At 38.2% G+C, this 16304-nt stretch overlaps 1 protein-coding gene across 1 annotated transcript in view; it reads right to left on the bottom strand.

Moving 5' to 3' along the window:
* Positions 1–244: 244 nt before the first annotated feature.
* The window catches only part of LOC134669622 (furin-like protease 2), a 29945-nt gene continuing 13885 nt past the window's right edge, over positions 245–16304 (bottom strand). Inside the window, exons 3-12 of the mRNA XM_063527278.1 lie at positions 12945–13067; positions 8020–8154; positions 7538–7845; positions 5699–7462; positions 5501–5616; positions 5306–5423; positions 4679–5233; positions 4429–4529; positions 3917–4104; positions 245–3488 (exon numbers count right to left, since the gene is read on the bottom strand). Of these exons, the coding sequence (XP_063383348.1) occupies positions 3336–3488; positions 3917–4104; positions 4429–4529; positions 4679–5233; positions 5306–5423; positions 5501–5616; positions 5699–7462; positions 7538–7845; positions 8020–8154; positions 12945–13067 (3561 nt within the window). The 3' untranslated portion in view covers positions 245–3335. The remainder of the gene's footprint in view (positions 3489–3916; positions 4105–4428; positions 4530–4678; positions 5234–5305; positions 5424–5500; positions 5617–5698; positions 7463–7537; positions 7846–8019; positions 8155–12944; positions 13068–16304) is intronic.

Here is a 16304-nt window from a genome sequence, read left to right on the forward strand (position 1 = left end):
TTTCGCGTTATTGCTTGTGCACACCGGCTGCGTGTGCGTGACGTGCACGTGCGCGTGCTGCGTTGTAGTATACAGATCCTTATAAGAGATGGCACACCGCTTGCGTGACGTGTGCGACTGTACGTGTGCGGCTCCAACATTTTAGCGCACGCGCACATGCACGTCACGCACACGCAAGCCGGTGCGTGTGAACAAGCCTTTAAGGGTGTTCGTGTTCCTGTTTATATATTTAAAATAAAACAAATTATGCCATCATAAAAACCATCGATGTATTTACATTTTATACATATTTACATAAAATCATTCCAATTTGCCGTTTAAATGTATATACAACCGCTCGATGTATCCACTAACCAACAATATCAACGAACGAAATTATTTTAAGATATGTTAACGTTAAACTCTAGAATGAAACATGACCTAACACAATAGTAATATAGAGGACAACATTAATAGACATAAAACTTTGGTTACATTTTTTTAAAGTACCTTGCTCGTGTTATAAGAATTATTTTAGAACATGCTCCGTAGACAACATGCCAATCGCTAACGCTACGTAGAGAACGAAACGCTACTGTCACTGTCACACTAATATGGAAGTGACAGAGAGACACAAAGCGATTCGATGGCGAAGCGCAAGCGATTGTCACCTTGACTAAGCTGCCAGGTGACCAGTGAAATAGGTGACGATACATAATTATCTCTTGTTAAAAAAAACTGAGTCAAAATAGCAACGAGCGAAGGATAGGTCCCTTAGAAAACACAATAAATCAGTGGTCCGATTTGTTGTAGGTAGGTATACCTACCTATGTAGGTACATAGACGAAGATAAATAATTTTAATATTACATAAATTAACAATTTTCTCTAGATCGTAGGCAAATAATGTGTGTTTTAGTAGTAGTAATAGGTTGAAATTTAATTTCAGTTAAAATGTACTGCTACTGAGTAATGTCATGTATCGTTAAATATACATACCTAAATACATATTATATACGGTGACGGAGTAAAAGTTCAACAAACCACAATACGAGTAAAACTCTTATTTTAGGTACACAATAGAGACAAAGTGTATCCATGGTTATTTTATAATTAAAATCAGTGAAAACGGGTAACTTTCATTGTAAATTCCATACAAACTCGTTCTCGTTGCTCTCGAGTGTATTATATTATCGTTTAAATGAAGTTACCTATTTGAATGTTATTTAAATCCTCTTTCAGAAATATTTGAAACACATACATTTTTTAAGCATTTTTAGTGTTGACAGGCCGAGTCATATTTTCAGTACTTTAACTAAGTGTGAATTTTACTATTCTCAAAGTAATAAACCGGTCCATCGAAAGGCTTAAAATAATCAAGCACACTTTAATAAAACGTGGAGTGGCCGAGATAAACATATGCACTCATTTACATACAAATGTCTACAGCAATTAACTCTGAATATTAAATGACGTAATTGAATACTCGAAGCGTGTAAATAATTCATATAATATGTGCAAACATAGCTAGTATGCAGATACTAACTCTCTCATATAATGAAAATCTACACACCAATAAATACATAGGTTTGATAAATAATAACTTTGCGACGTGTGTTAGTAATAAAAAAGTAGTTGGCATCATTATTTGGTTTGTTTTATTGGAAACCTCTGGAACTACACATTATGAACCATAAATGTAATACGTTATGATTATTTTTAATCATATAACCGTACAAAACGGCTATGGTTTAATCTTTTACACCGATCGCTTTGTACGGTAATAAAATATTAAAATTTTACAAATAGCCCCAGTGTTTTCAAAAAACTCCCTGCAATGATACCTAAAGAATTATACAAATTGAAACTCTGTCAATTCTAGTAGACAATATCAGTATACTATTTTTCACTCTTTGGAACCTGGATAAAAAAATGACAGCAGATGTCTGGAACATCAACCAAAAGTGGATTTATAATGATGATAGGTAATAAATACCTAGATATAGTCGTAGATAATTGCCCTCAAAATTTAGACTTGTACAACCAGATTTGACATGGCCTAAATGTTATAACAGTATACATACACAGTACACATATAGTGGATTAGGTACCGTTGCGTGGATCTAAGACAATTTTAAATTAAAAAATGATAACTTTTATAAGGATGGTGGATACCGTAATTTTTTCGAAACAGGTATTTAAATATATGATACTATTTCTTTATATATATTTGTTTCTAAAGGCACTGACGGGATAAAGCAACCCGAAATAGTCTATGCTGGCGCCTATCTCGCCAACTTGACTATGTCACCTGACTATATATGACTATTTGTTAGCGTGCAATAATGGATTGCTGTTGCCCACCAGTTACATTTCAGTACATTATATTTTAATAAGATCTCTTTCTGGCTAAAGTTGTATTGACAGGTGTAACAACTGGAAAAATGACAAGGAGATTCTCAATTGCTTCCTACTAATTACGGTAAACATATTTTTCTAAGAAATTAGGCTTTGTCTTTTAGTACTTCATCATCCTACCAAATAGCTACGGAAATTCAATATTGACTTTCGCATCGTTAATAGTACCTAATAAAACTTTTATTTTAATAAAATATTAATACAGTTAAACTACTCGACTATTTTATAAATTGACTACAACTCTTTGGCCATGTCAAAGTGGTCTATATCATATAATTCCTAAGCTATGTACACAGTAATCATATATTCAAACCTTTACACATCAGTCTGTAGTTTAATCTCTGTTACAAACATGCCGGATGATCCTTTGTGAGATGCGCATAATAATTATAAAGCTGTTACCTTTACTATAGCAGCCAAAACAAAACGGAAAAAGGTTACGGGCGTGTAAAAGTGAATTAGAATTGGCAGGAAAAAATCCTGTGGGACCTCGAGATTGCCAGCCATACATTTTTTCCTCTTGAACAAACGTACCACTTATTTACCCATTTGAATTTATCCCTGTGCTACATAATGCTTTAATCGTTTATATAAAAGTTTGAAGACAAAGAAATGCAGTCAAATTTAAATTGAAGTGCATCCTTCACAAACTGTTTAAAGTGGGCGGATCTTAAAAAGCAAACAATTAAAGTTTTTAAAGACAGCTGTAAGGAAAACAACATAAAATCTACATCTTTCTTTTACACTTTGTTCTGTCTGTAGTTTGTAATGTCGAACAACACTTTCGAATTGATTTATTCAGCTGACTTCAAAGATATGTTTACCTACTCTTGTGCGCCGTGCCACTGTTAGAAGGGGAAAAACGTATATCTTTGAGGTAAGGCTTCATCCGGCAAGTCCACAACAGGGCTTATCCTATTTATATTGACTCTGTATTCACTATGTTGGTTCCTCCAGTAGGCCTACTTGTTTCTCCGGCGTAACGGTCAGGGCTGTCGCCTTCAGAGGGACCATGTCCTCGTCCAGGGTTGTCAGCTGGGAGTATTCTGCTTGCGGGAAAACTGTGCGCCGCTTACGCTTCTTTATGTTAAACTGTCGAGAAAAAACATAGTTTTATTTTAATTCCAAAGGATTAAAAAAATACCTATTTCTTCGTAAAATTTAACTTTACGGAAGTTACCTAGCTGGTTTTTTAGAGTAATTAATTTCCATTTGCTATATGAATATGTATATACATAAGTTTTCGAAACTTTAAAGTGGAAGGAAGTAAGTTTATAATAATTTGCATCATTACATGTAATAGGTACATACGTATATACATATTACCGAATTTGGTTTTAGGGAATTAGATTTAGGGAACATTCACAATATGCGCCGCAATGTACAAAAAAAGGCTTGAAACTATAATTATTTGCTTAATATCACGTGCTCTAAGTACGTCTCAGATTTAGAGTATTGTTGACAGAGTTATGTGTTGGTCATAATATTAATCTATCATGCATTGGTGAATAATATATTACCCTTATAACTATAAATACTATGATGACTACAAGAAGCGCCGCGCCGACACTCCCCACTGCCAATAAATCATGGTCCCAGATATTCGAGCGGTCCTTCGAATCGTCAACAAAAAACGAGGCTGTTATATGAGTGCGAATGTTCTCCGCAATGCGCCGTTTACCCGCCGATGAGCCGTTTAAACAGCCTCCTAGAAAAGAATTCTGGTTTACCTTTTGTATTCAAAACACTTGGAAACCCTCCATAGGGAATAGAAATCGGTATGAAACAAATTGTTGCGAAGCCACAGGCTAGACAACGCTCGGATATCAACTTCGTTATAAACTTGATACCTTTGTTCTTCCGCCACCGTAATCTTTAATCATCCTTTTCAATGACTTCAATAGCGTCTTTGAAACATAATTAAATTCTCAAAAACATTGTTCTATAATGATAGAATAGAAATCTTCCAAAGAGTGTACAATGTTTTGTACTTTATTATCAAAAGTACCTACCTATTATTTGGATATCTTACCTATATCTTTGTCGCAATGGCAACAATCAGTCGACACGTTGGTGCTCAAAAAATTTGAAACCATGCTTTCTGTACAGCATGGCAGACACTTGTGATTTACCCTAAAACAAACAAAAACATCATACTTACAAATAAGCTTCTTTTACATTTTTGAAAATCTGTAACTACGGTTTCTTTCGAAGGTCGAAACAAAATGTAACTTTGTCGTCTGTTAAATAAAAAAGGAATTCATTGATTAAAAAAAAATTACCTATCTAAACGCAATGGGTGAGCACAGGTGACACAACTTGTAGCCCCAGGCCCGGAACAAGACCTGCAGGAGTCGTGACAAGGACGGCATGTCCGCGTCCTGGGCTCGTAGTATTGGGAACTAAGGCACTCCACACATAGGCCTTTCTCCAAGGAGAAGTGAGTTGGGCAAGATGTGCAACGCTGCGGCCCCGCGCCGTGGCAATCTTGACAATAATGGTGACATCGCCGGCAACTGTCTTGCCATGGAAAGAAGTTTTGAGGACATTCTGGCCTGCACTCGCCGGCGGCTAACCTCCATTCTGGAGGGCAAGATGCACACTGGTCTCTCCGAGGGCCTGTACATGTTTCACACGACAGGTAGCATTTTGAACAGGTTCCTTCGTCAGGGTAGTACCCAGGAGCACAGGTAGCTCTACACGTGCCGGACTGTAAACGCAAAACACCCGCACAAGACGTACAGTTCAATCGCGACACGCAGGCAGTGCACGTGTGTGGACACCTTGAACACCGTCCGGCCGTCTGGAAATATCCCTGCCCGCATTCAGCCACGCACCTAAAACAAACGAACCCTTAGTGGCTCCTTTCTTAACAAAGAGAAAAGCCAGACTTAATAAAGTGTCCTTACCTCGATCCCTGTAATAACAGCGGGCTCGAGCAAAACAAACAGTCCCACTCATTCGAACCGCTACATTTCTCACAAGTAGAATGGCAATTTTTGCATCGACCTTCCTCGTAGTACTCGTCTGCAAATAAGCTTTAGTTGTAATCTACATGTACGACATGAAACGAAATACCGTATTTATTTGTTATAGTAACATACTTGTATCACATTTCTCGTTGCCACTTGGGAGGCATTTTCCTCCTTTAGTAAAAATCCATTTATCTTTGCATGCTGTGCATATTATGTTTGAGCACATGGAACACCCAATGGGACATCTGGAATGATATGTGTGTTAATGACATGTTAAGGGAGTCGTATTATGATGAAGATGTTGTTTTATATTCATATGGTACTTACGCTATACACTCTCTTCTCTGAACGTCTGCGTAATATCCGGTTGGGCATTTTTCAACGCAACGGCCTTTGAATACGTAATTGCCGATCCTGCATGAGACACACGCCGTCTCGCTTGGGCCGTTGCATGACTCGCAAGTCCCGTGGCAAGGCAAGCAACCAAAGTCATCCTTTTGATATGTGCCTGGCGGACACGTCGCTAAACAAGAACCGTTATAGAGTACATAGTTATGAGCGCATGAGGCACACATGTCTGCTTTCTCGGAGCATGTGTCACAGTGCTCTGCGCACGGGAAACAGGCGTTGGCATCGGGGTCCTCATAGTAGCCATCCGGGCATTGTTGTAAGCAGACGGCTAGATCGATGACCAAGAGATGAGCCGGAGCGCAAGTCAGGCAGGAATCTTGGCCGGCACCGGCGCAAGTCTCGCATGACTCGTGGCAGGGCCAGCACACGCCGCCTTGATTCACAAAACTCCGCGGTGGACAGCGCGACACACATGAGTTGTCCAGCCTGTAATGTTTACACGCCACACATTGCGTGGGACCCTTGCCATAACAGCCCTGTGAATCACATTCCGGATCGCATAGCCTTTGCACTTGTTTATCATTGGCATCCGCCAAAACATTTTTTCTTTGCGCGGAAGGAATATTTTTGGGATTGGCATGTCTGTCCGAAATTCCGAGCTCGATTTCGTTGAGGAATTGCGAATATTCGGAGGCATCGTAAACGTCGTTTACGTGATAAGCCTTCTCGTCCTGGTATGCGTTATTATTTGATGTAAAGTAGCTTTTATTTCGTAGTCTAATGGGGTTGGTGGCGGTGCCGTAAAAAATCAGCTGCCATTTTTTTAATAGCCCCGCTTGGGTCACGTGATTATTTCCAGCGTTTATTATCTGAAGGGTCCATCGTCCTTCGGCGCTCTCGCCCCAGAAATGGACACTTAAAAACGGCCAATCGTCAAAATTAGAGCTCGTGGCGTCATGCGTCCTTTCGAATAAAAGGGTCGAAGTCGTTCCCATTGGTGATGTAAGCAGTATGCGCAAATTACCTCTGGGGAAAAAGCTGAGTGAGATTTTACATTGAACGTGTTCCAAAAACCTGACCTCATTTACGGTACCGCTGCACCCATTGACATCCATATGCATTGATATCGTGTAACCGGAAGAAGTTTCGATCGACTTGTCCTCGTTTATTTCTTGCGACTTGCAAATGTGTTGAGGTGGCACGCTCGTCCATTGTTCGGCTAATGTGACCATTTGGGCGGCGTCCATTAAACCGTAGCCAAACTTGTGGCTTACTTTTCGCTTCACTCCATTTACGATCCACCCTTCTTCTTTTTCTAATGGCTGTGACCTTGAAGTTAAAACGACTAGATGTTGGATGTCTCGCCACGATAGTAAAGGATTTGCTTCTAGTGCTAATGCACATATACCCGCAGCTAAAGGGGCGGAGGCAGACGTGCCCGTATGATCTACCGTACATAAGTGATCCGGCCTTAATTGAACATCCATATCAACTGTGGCAACACTTTTATCCCTCCCCGGAGTACCGGAGCTGTAAGTCGAAGCCAAAGTAGAAGAGCATTCCTCTAAATACCACGGTTTATAACCGCCTTGGGTTGCGCTAGATACCGATATCGTAAAAATACTATTTGCGTATCCGTCGCAGTTACAAGAGTCGGTGTGTCTTCCTCCGTTCCCCGACGCCCATATAAAGATCGACCCCTTTCCTCCCCTGCCGTTAGTCACTCCATTTATAAAGGCCCTGAAACAAAACATTTTAATGAGCTCGCCGCTCGCTATTATTTTTTATCTCACGCAATTAGTAGTCTAACCTTACCTTCTAGCTAAAGGACCCGGTCCGTCGACAGTTTTGCCGTCGTCCTCGGGTCCCCAGGATGCGCTGTATATGTCTATATGGTGGGGGTTGAAGCCTAGCGCTTGGGCCTCGACTGCGTCATTAACAAGGCCGTCTAACATCCTGACGCCTCCAATGCTCGCGTTATACGCAATACCGACGCCGCAGTACCTATTGTACGCGACCGCAGCCACCTCTCCCGCGCACCGGGTGCCATGTTTATTGTCGCCATTGTCCTGCGGCGTCGGGTCCGTGTCGTTCCCGTTTATATCGGTCGATGCGGTCCCGTCCTAAAACATCACAATCATAATAAATTATGCCTGCATTTGGTGTTAAACGTAGAATGTAAGAGCGTAAAGGTAGGAATAATACGAATCGCAACTATGTTTGCACGTGCGGCAGTTACACAAAAGCATTAAAATTTCGCAAAGTAAGAGTTCATCGTACTATAAAAGTACACTTACGTAGTTTTGCGACAAGTCTGGATGGTTGGGCTGAATGCCATCATCTAAAATGGTTATGACTACCCCTTTTCCCGTGTATCCCTTCCTCCACGCGTAGCCGACGTTCATGTCCAGACCGTCGGCCGCCCCGCCATTCTGAAATAAAACTAGGTATTGGCCTAAAATCGTTGGAAGCATTCCTAGCAATTTGGAACGTTTTAACGTATAGTTTGTGCTATTTAAACTGAACGCCAAAAAGATTAAAACAAAAGAGTCTACACAAATGGTGATGGTAATAGCGCAATTACATTAGGCCGTTACCCGGAATTGGGGATAACAATGAACTACGTCCTATGCACTCGGGTTCGGAAACTACCAATTTGGGAATAATCAAACTTAATTATTTTAGAAGTTCGGCTCTCACGTGTGGAAACCTAATCAATAGTTAATTTGTGGCAACAAATCAATAAGTTGAGTACATATTTAATTTACAGGCAATGGGTACGAGGATTAATTGGTTCCTTAATATCTACTCAGGCGTAATTTAGGGAAAAGGAACCCATAAAATACTGTCAATCAAATTTGAGTTCAGGCAATAAAGAAAACCATTAATTTACTTATACGACAAATTTTACAGGTTTATCCTTTTCGCTAAACTACGTCCATCCATAAATATTATGATAATATTTTTGAAATTTAGATATTGGTATATTAAAATTGGAGCTTATACAGATCATTTAAATTTGCAAAACTCCTCCTTGAGCAAAATGCAATAACATTAGTAAGTAAAATTGGCTGATTCACAATAAGACTTATATTATTAACTATTGGATAACCTATTTAAATCGTGTAGGTATAAGGTCAAACTTTTAACTATAGGCTTCATATAAATTTCCCCGCGAACGTAATCAGATCAATATAGCATTTACTACCGAGTTATTTTGTGTGATTTATAAATAACTATAGTAGTAGATGTACCTAGTTTGGTTACCTCACTAACCAGAAACGCTAATGCCTCCCGGAAGTAATAGAGCAAAATGTATTTAAAGCGATGCTTCATCACAACAATAGCCTTTTAAAGAAGAGAGTTCTAAAGTATTTTTCGTTTTAAAATGTATTAATACAAAGACAAGACGCTTTCCTGAATTTAATTGAAACTATCTTACTAAAGAGTTAGTCGAGACGGAAAATAGATATTTTCTTGGCATTTATTTAGCCTGTTAATACTTTGTTCAGGGTAATGTTTACCTTAAAATAGTAATTAGCGCTCTGTTACTAATTACAGTTTTCTATAAATGTACCTAGTGGAGAAAATATATATCATTCACTCCTTTAATTTAGGTATAAAGTAAAGTTCAAATAATAAAGACACATACATAAAACGTTAGATGTATTACGTTTTTGAAAAAGAGTAAAAGGCGTATACATTATTAAGTATTTACCTAATATACTCGTAAATACTCTATCCTTCGCCCTGCTTGCACCACGTACGTATAAATGAATGTATTATAACTTCAATCGAGTTGAGTTAGTAATAAAAAACCGGACAAGTTCGAGTCGGACTAATCAACGCGCACCGAGGGTTCCGTACTTTTTAGTATTTGTTGTTATAGCAGCAACAGAAATACATCTGTGAAAATTTCAACTGTCTGACAGACAGAGGTACAGGCGGACAGTGGAATTATTAATAGGGTCCCGTTTTTACCCTTTGGGTACGGAACCCTTAAAATCGATGTGGTGTTTTATCAAATGTTACTATTAAAGAAATGTCAGGAAAGGAAACACAATGGTAGGCAATAGAATTCAACAAAGAATGCAATTCTCAAAATCCCAAAGATGGTCCATAAAACTAGGTAAAACTGAATGGCGCAAACCTATAGTATATCTATCTTATTTTGCTAGATCTAGATGAAACCCACCGACAATTAGCTTTCACCGGCCTTCCGTTTGCTTTTGCACTAAATTCGCAATTTGTGTATATAAACATAATATATACCTATACAGTTAATTAACTTAAGCCCCAACACGTTTGGGATTAAGTATCGAATACTTCCAAATTGTAATGAATCATCTGAAGGGCAATTTATCTTCGGAACAAGTCACGAATATAAATCATGTAGATTTATCCGGCAGCGTGCAGCATTTCATGGGTACGGGAATGCGGGAGCGTCTTCCAGTAAAGTTAGTGTTGGGTGGGACTCGAGCCCTCAAGACTCGACTCAGTTTACCAGACTCTTATAATTAAGTCTTAACTCGAGTTCTTTTCAACTTAATAGCCGAGCCTTTTGTAGTGACTTGAGTCCTTTGAAACACTTTTGAAATGCATTGTCTTTATGTATAATTTTTGGATTAGGTACCTACGTAAATCATACAATATCGCCTAATTTCTTTACTGTTATTTAGGAAAAACCCATAAAATTGTTCATGGAGTCTTTATTCGGAGGCTTGAGTTCTTTTGAGTTGCTCTTAAAAAGACTCAAATAAAGGACTCGACTCGGGACTTACGAGTAAGACTCAGAAGTTTTTTAAGCGCGGAGTCGCGTCAAAACGAGTTGAGTTCTTTAAATTCAGACTCAAATTCCTACCAACACTAGTCTTCATTGGGGTATACTAATATCAAATAAAACAACTTAATAGTTGTCTTATTAACTTCAATTGCCTAGTAGAGGACGAGTAAATCGACTGCTTTGTTTGATATAATATACCTAAATACGAAATGGTATTGAAATTGACATGACGTCGGAGGTAAATTGTGCCAGGTATATTCAGATTGTAATAATAGGTTGTGAATCTAATCTGGATTTGTAATGGATATCATATATCAGTGTCAAAAGTGACGTTTCTGGTTGAAGAAACGTCAGGAAGGTTGTCAAATGATAGTATGGTAAAATAGGCCCGTGATGACACCCTTTGGGCATGAAACTTAAGACTACGTATAAAAATAATTAAGCAAAAGCCTTAACCTAATCAAAATTCTGGCTTAGATAGTTATTTTTAACCGCCTTAAAAAAAAGGAGGTTCTCAGTTTAACCCGTATGTATGTATGTATGTATGTATATTTGTTCGTGATTATCTCGCGTTTGGCTGAACCGATTTTTTAAATATATTGAGGTAACAAAGTTTTGCTGGTAGCCGATTAATCTTTCAATCTTTTAAGAAAGTATGTAAAGGCATTTTCCGATAACTAGAAGAGATCCCTCAAAAGGGCTTAGCGCGCCTTTGTTAGCCTATTCTGTTCTGTGCCATATTTGTATCTTTGTGTGTTCTGTCTGTACAGCGCTTTGTATCTTACGCCTTGTTGTTAGATGTTCGTTTTTATGAGAATATTTTCAAATATTTGTTTATTGGATCGCTTAGACATAAAAAACTCTTCATTTGATTCTGTATCTGAACCTGAATATGTACTACTAATCAACAATCCAATTTATGTCTAAGCTGACATACCCTGACAGTTATATGAGGACGATCTCAACTCGGTTCAGAACACAAATTCAATTTAGTTATACGATCGTCGTTTGACCTCTGACCGTCTGCGGTCGTATTAAATAAGTAAAAAACCGGGCAAGTGCGAGTCGGACTCGCGCACGAAGGGTTCCGTACCTAATGCAAAAAAAAAAAAAAGCAAAAAGAAAACGGTCACCCATCCAAGTACTGACCCCTCCCGACGTTGCTTAACTTTGGTCAAAAATCACGTTTGTTGTATGGGAGCCCCATTTAAATCTTTATTTTATTCTGTTTTTAGTATTTGTTGTTATAGCGGCAACAGAAATACATCATCTGTGAAAATTTCAACTGTCTAGCTATCACGGTTCGTGAGATACAGCCTGGTGACAGACGGACGGACGGACGGACGGACGGACAGCGAAGTCTTAGTAATAGGGTCCCGTTTTACCCTTTGGGTACGGAACCCTAAAAAATAATTGGGTCATTGCCGCAAATTACCGTAGCAAGATTGGTAATTAAAGCTAAACTCATACCAATATAAAACCGACAGAGGTCATTTTTAACCGACTTCAAAATCTCGAAGGTGGAGATGCTCATTTTGGTAGGGTCTCTGTTTTATGTTAGAAGTTTCCCCATTACTCAAAGACTGCCGGACTGATTTTGAAAATTCTCTTTTTGTTTGGAAGAATCTATACTTCATAGTTGGTAGGTCCCTAGGGTGGGATCCTGGAGAAATCCAAGGAACTCTAACCAATAGTTAAATTAAAGACAGTGTTACAGTAAAATGGGGTGAGTAGGGTCAAAACTGAAATTCAAACCTCGATAACATTTTATTTTTACATATGAAAACTGAATGGTGTATATAATACGTGTTCCGGACGTTTGTATTTTAGTTTTTATTTTATTTTGGGTAGTTACATTTCATAACTTTGAAGATAAAGAGGAAAACCCACCTTACCCCGTAGTGCCTCGTTTTGGGGTGAGAGGGGTTTTCATACAAAGTTGATTTTGGAAGATTGTTGTATCGATATTTTTTTATTATGCGTATTACCTACTATAGCTCCATTTTAAATTAGAATACATTATTTTTGTAGCAGTAACCTTAAAATCCCTTCTCACCCCCCTCTCAAACCTTCTCTCCCCATTCATAACCCACCTCTCCCCGCGAAACCTACTCACCCCGTTTTACGGTACCCCTTTTTCATAAAACTTAGCAAATCTCTGTAATATTTTGTATCCTCCCCATACAGACAAAATGTCACAATCATTATTAACCCATGGTGTAAAAATTATTTACGATACAAGTGCAAAATCCGCAACGAGTGGCTGTTTTAAATCAACACGAGTTGCAAATTATCTATTCGCACGTGTATCGTACAACGTTTTACATTACATAATAGAATTTTAAAATTTTCGACGTAGTAAGTGTGCTTATTATAGCACAGAGTGTTGTAATGGAGCACCATATGTACTCGTACTATAAAAGACCGTAAAATACTTACCAAATACCATTGCTCCTTGAACAGCGGGTCTGGAAAGGACGGAGTGGACTGCCGCATGACGTGCCGCGGTTGGAGGTCCCTCTTTGACCGCCTCAGCTCTCGTTGCTGCATCACCCATCTCACCTGAGGAAAATACTGTAGTTAGAGCAAACGGATGAAAAATGATCGGGAAAACAGGCGTCTTTCAGGTCATTTAACGGTTTTGGTACATTTTAGTAAGGCTTTCATCATACACTGAGAGAAAAATCATTAGTAAACTAAACCAGGAATTAAAAAACAGTTCTGTACTGGGGGAAAAAAATGAAGTTTAGTAATAATTATAGACGTTTCACTATTTATTTCTACAAACAGCTCAGTAATCCTAAATCTAATTTCAACAAATAGATAATAGAAATTGCAAGAACTAATAGAAATTGCAAAAGTCAATTTGTTCCTATTAGTTGACTCTCCTTGTCCCCGGATTAAGTTTATATTTGTAATTCTAAGTGTGTTTTTGTTATCCTTTTCTCTCAGTGTATCATCACCATCATCATCTCAGCTATAAGACGTCCACTGCTGAATATAGGCCTCCCCCTTTGGGGGGTGAATGGCATAATCGCCACGCTTGGCAGGTGGGTTGGCGATCGCAGTCGAGTACACCGAATTTGAGGGATGCTGCTGCCCGTCCACCGGTGGCCTTGGACGTAGTTTAAGGACATACCCGGGTCATCATATAGCTATGAAAAAGTAAGTTTGGACATGCCTAATTAGGCTTCAAAGTCCATTTATTTTATCTTGTCCACAGAAAAGACACTAAAAATGTTTTTGACACCATTGATTTAGACTGTCGAAGCAAAGTTACAAACTAGCCAAAAAATATCGTGTCGAGTGGTCGGTACCACTGCGATAACATAGTACGCACGTAGGTAGATGCGTATAGCTTCCTTTTATGATTTTAAGTATGCATTCAATATATTCCCCTTGAGACTGTCACCTATGTAGTATACAATTATACATAAATGCCTATAGTTTCACCTTAATTTCATTTAGAATAAATTCATTGCGGATTCCAAGACATAGATTTCCTTGGGGACCGCCTAGGGAATTTCTGAAACTTTTATACTTAAAGAAAAAACGAAAACTGTGATCCAATTCGTGTCACGGAATATAACTAGTTCTTAGATTAGCAGCGGTAAAATGATATTTGTTCCTCAAATAGTACACAGTAAGCTCAATATAAGGATAAGAATATAAATAGTGAACAAGATAGTTAAGTATATCAAAGAATACAATACCTAATTTGTCAACTTAAGATAAAGATAATATAGAATAAATCATTTTTTTGTCTTCGCTTAAATTGGCAGACTTACAAAACACATCAATAGTCTTTTAAGCAGAGGTAATCATTAAGTATCAATTATGTTCATAACACCTCCTAATGGATTTTATATATTTATAGTCTACAAGCGGTGGCGGCTGAGTGGATATGACGTCCCACTTTCAATCCGGAGATCGTGGGTTCAATCCTGGCTCGTACCAATGAGTTTTTCGGAACTTATATACGAAATATCATTTGATATTTACCACTAGCTTTTCGGTCAAGGAAAACATCGTGAGGAAACCTGCATACATCTGCGAAGAAATTCAAAGGCATGTGAAACCCCCAATCCGCATTGGGCTAGCGTGGGGACTATAGCCCAAGCCCTCTCGCGCATGAGAGGAGGCCTGTGCCCAACAGTGGGACGTATATAGGCTGAATTATTATTAGTCTACATACCTTGTGTACTTAACTAGCGCGAGAATTATGTCCATTATGAAAACGCTGCTTCGCACAAGTAGCTAACCAGTCTACAGATTGAGAGAGGTCTCTATTGTTTCCCAAATAGTTTTAAGTCATTACGTATTGTTTGTCCGAATTTTCGTTAGTCATAATTGGTTTTTCTCAGAAACGCGTAACTTTTCAGGACTGCCATAAAACAAACCTAACCTAACCTACCCTATACGTATAACCTTACGATAATAATGAAAAGTTAACGGTTTCAATTTTATGACTAACGATAATATGACAAACAATACATTATGACTTATAACTTTATGGGAAACAAAGGGTCTCTGATTGAGAGACATTATAAATATATATATGTATATATATATATTCGCTAACCGTTCCGACACGTCGCAAAAAAAAAGAGAACTTGATTTGACTTGACAGTCAACCACCCTATATATATATATAGACTCTTTCTTCTTCTTCCTCGCGTTATCCCGGCATTTCGCCACGGCTCATGAGAGCCTGGGGTCCGCTTGTCAACTAATCCCATGATTAGACGTAGGCAACTAGTTTTTACGAAAGCGACTGCCATCTGACCTTCCAACCCAGAGGGTAAACTAGGCCTTATTGGGACTAGTCCGGTTTCCTCACGATGTTTTCCTTCACCGAAAAGCGACTGGTAAATATCAAATGATATTTCGTACATAAGTTCCGAAAAACTCATTGGTACGAGCCGGGGTTTGAACCCGCGACCTCCAGATTGCAAGTCGCACGCTCTCACCGCTAGGCCACCAGCGTTAGCGACTATGGAGTGTATATGAACGTACACACGACACGACGTCACGTTAAAATTACCTTCTTCTTGTATATCTCGTTAATTAAATATATTACATATATTCTATATTTTATATACCTACAGTCAACAACACTATTGGACTTTAACCTTATTATGTAACCTGTAACCTTTTTTGTTTTCTCTTTGTTCGATTTGTTGCTGTAAGTTTTGTTGCGACAATAAATGACTTTTTTGTTTTTTTTTTAAATAAAAGTTTTTTTTCACTAAGGCAGTTATAAAAAACATATAAGTCCAGAATAAGGTTCGCTTACGCTCTCTTTCTCGCACACTTTTTGTCCCTTGGGTCAAAAAAGTCAAAATCAAGACTGCTTAAGTGCTTATTCACTCAATACCTAATTCAATTTAGAAGATCCATTTTTTCTAGACAACTTTAGTGGATGACCCAACCGCTTGTCGGCAAACTTTGCGAACAAATTACTACAAGTTCAAATATGTAAATGAAGGTGAAATGGATTTTTATAACTTTTAATATTAAATTAGCAGTTACGACGTCTGCGATACCATTATTTATTCCACTCGAATAACTCATACTGACGACAATATTATTATTTTAAGACTTCTTGAATGTTGATGAGTTGACAAAAGTAAGTTTGAGTTGCCCTTCAAATTTGTAGTAAAAATATATTCTACCTACACATGTTAGTACTACCTAGTATGATTTTGTACTTAAGTGTTTTTAATAACGTTTCAGAATTAAAAACCTTTATACATAGATTAAAATTAATTTATAGTGCAAACTGCAATTAAGTAAAAA

The sequence above is a fragment of the Cydia fagiglandana genome, chromosome 12, assembly GCF_963556715.1.
Source record: "Cydia fagiglandana chromosome 12, ilCydFagi1.1, whole genome shotgun sequence".
Lineage (NCBI taxonomy): Eukaryota > Metazoa > Arthropoda > Insecta > Lepidoptera > Tortricidae > Cydia > Cydia fagiglandana.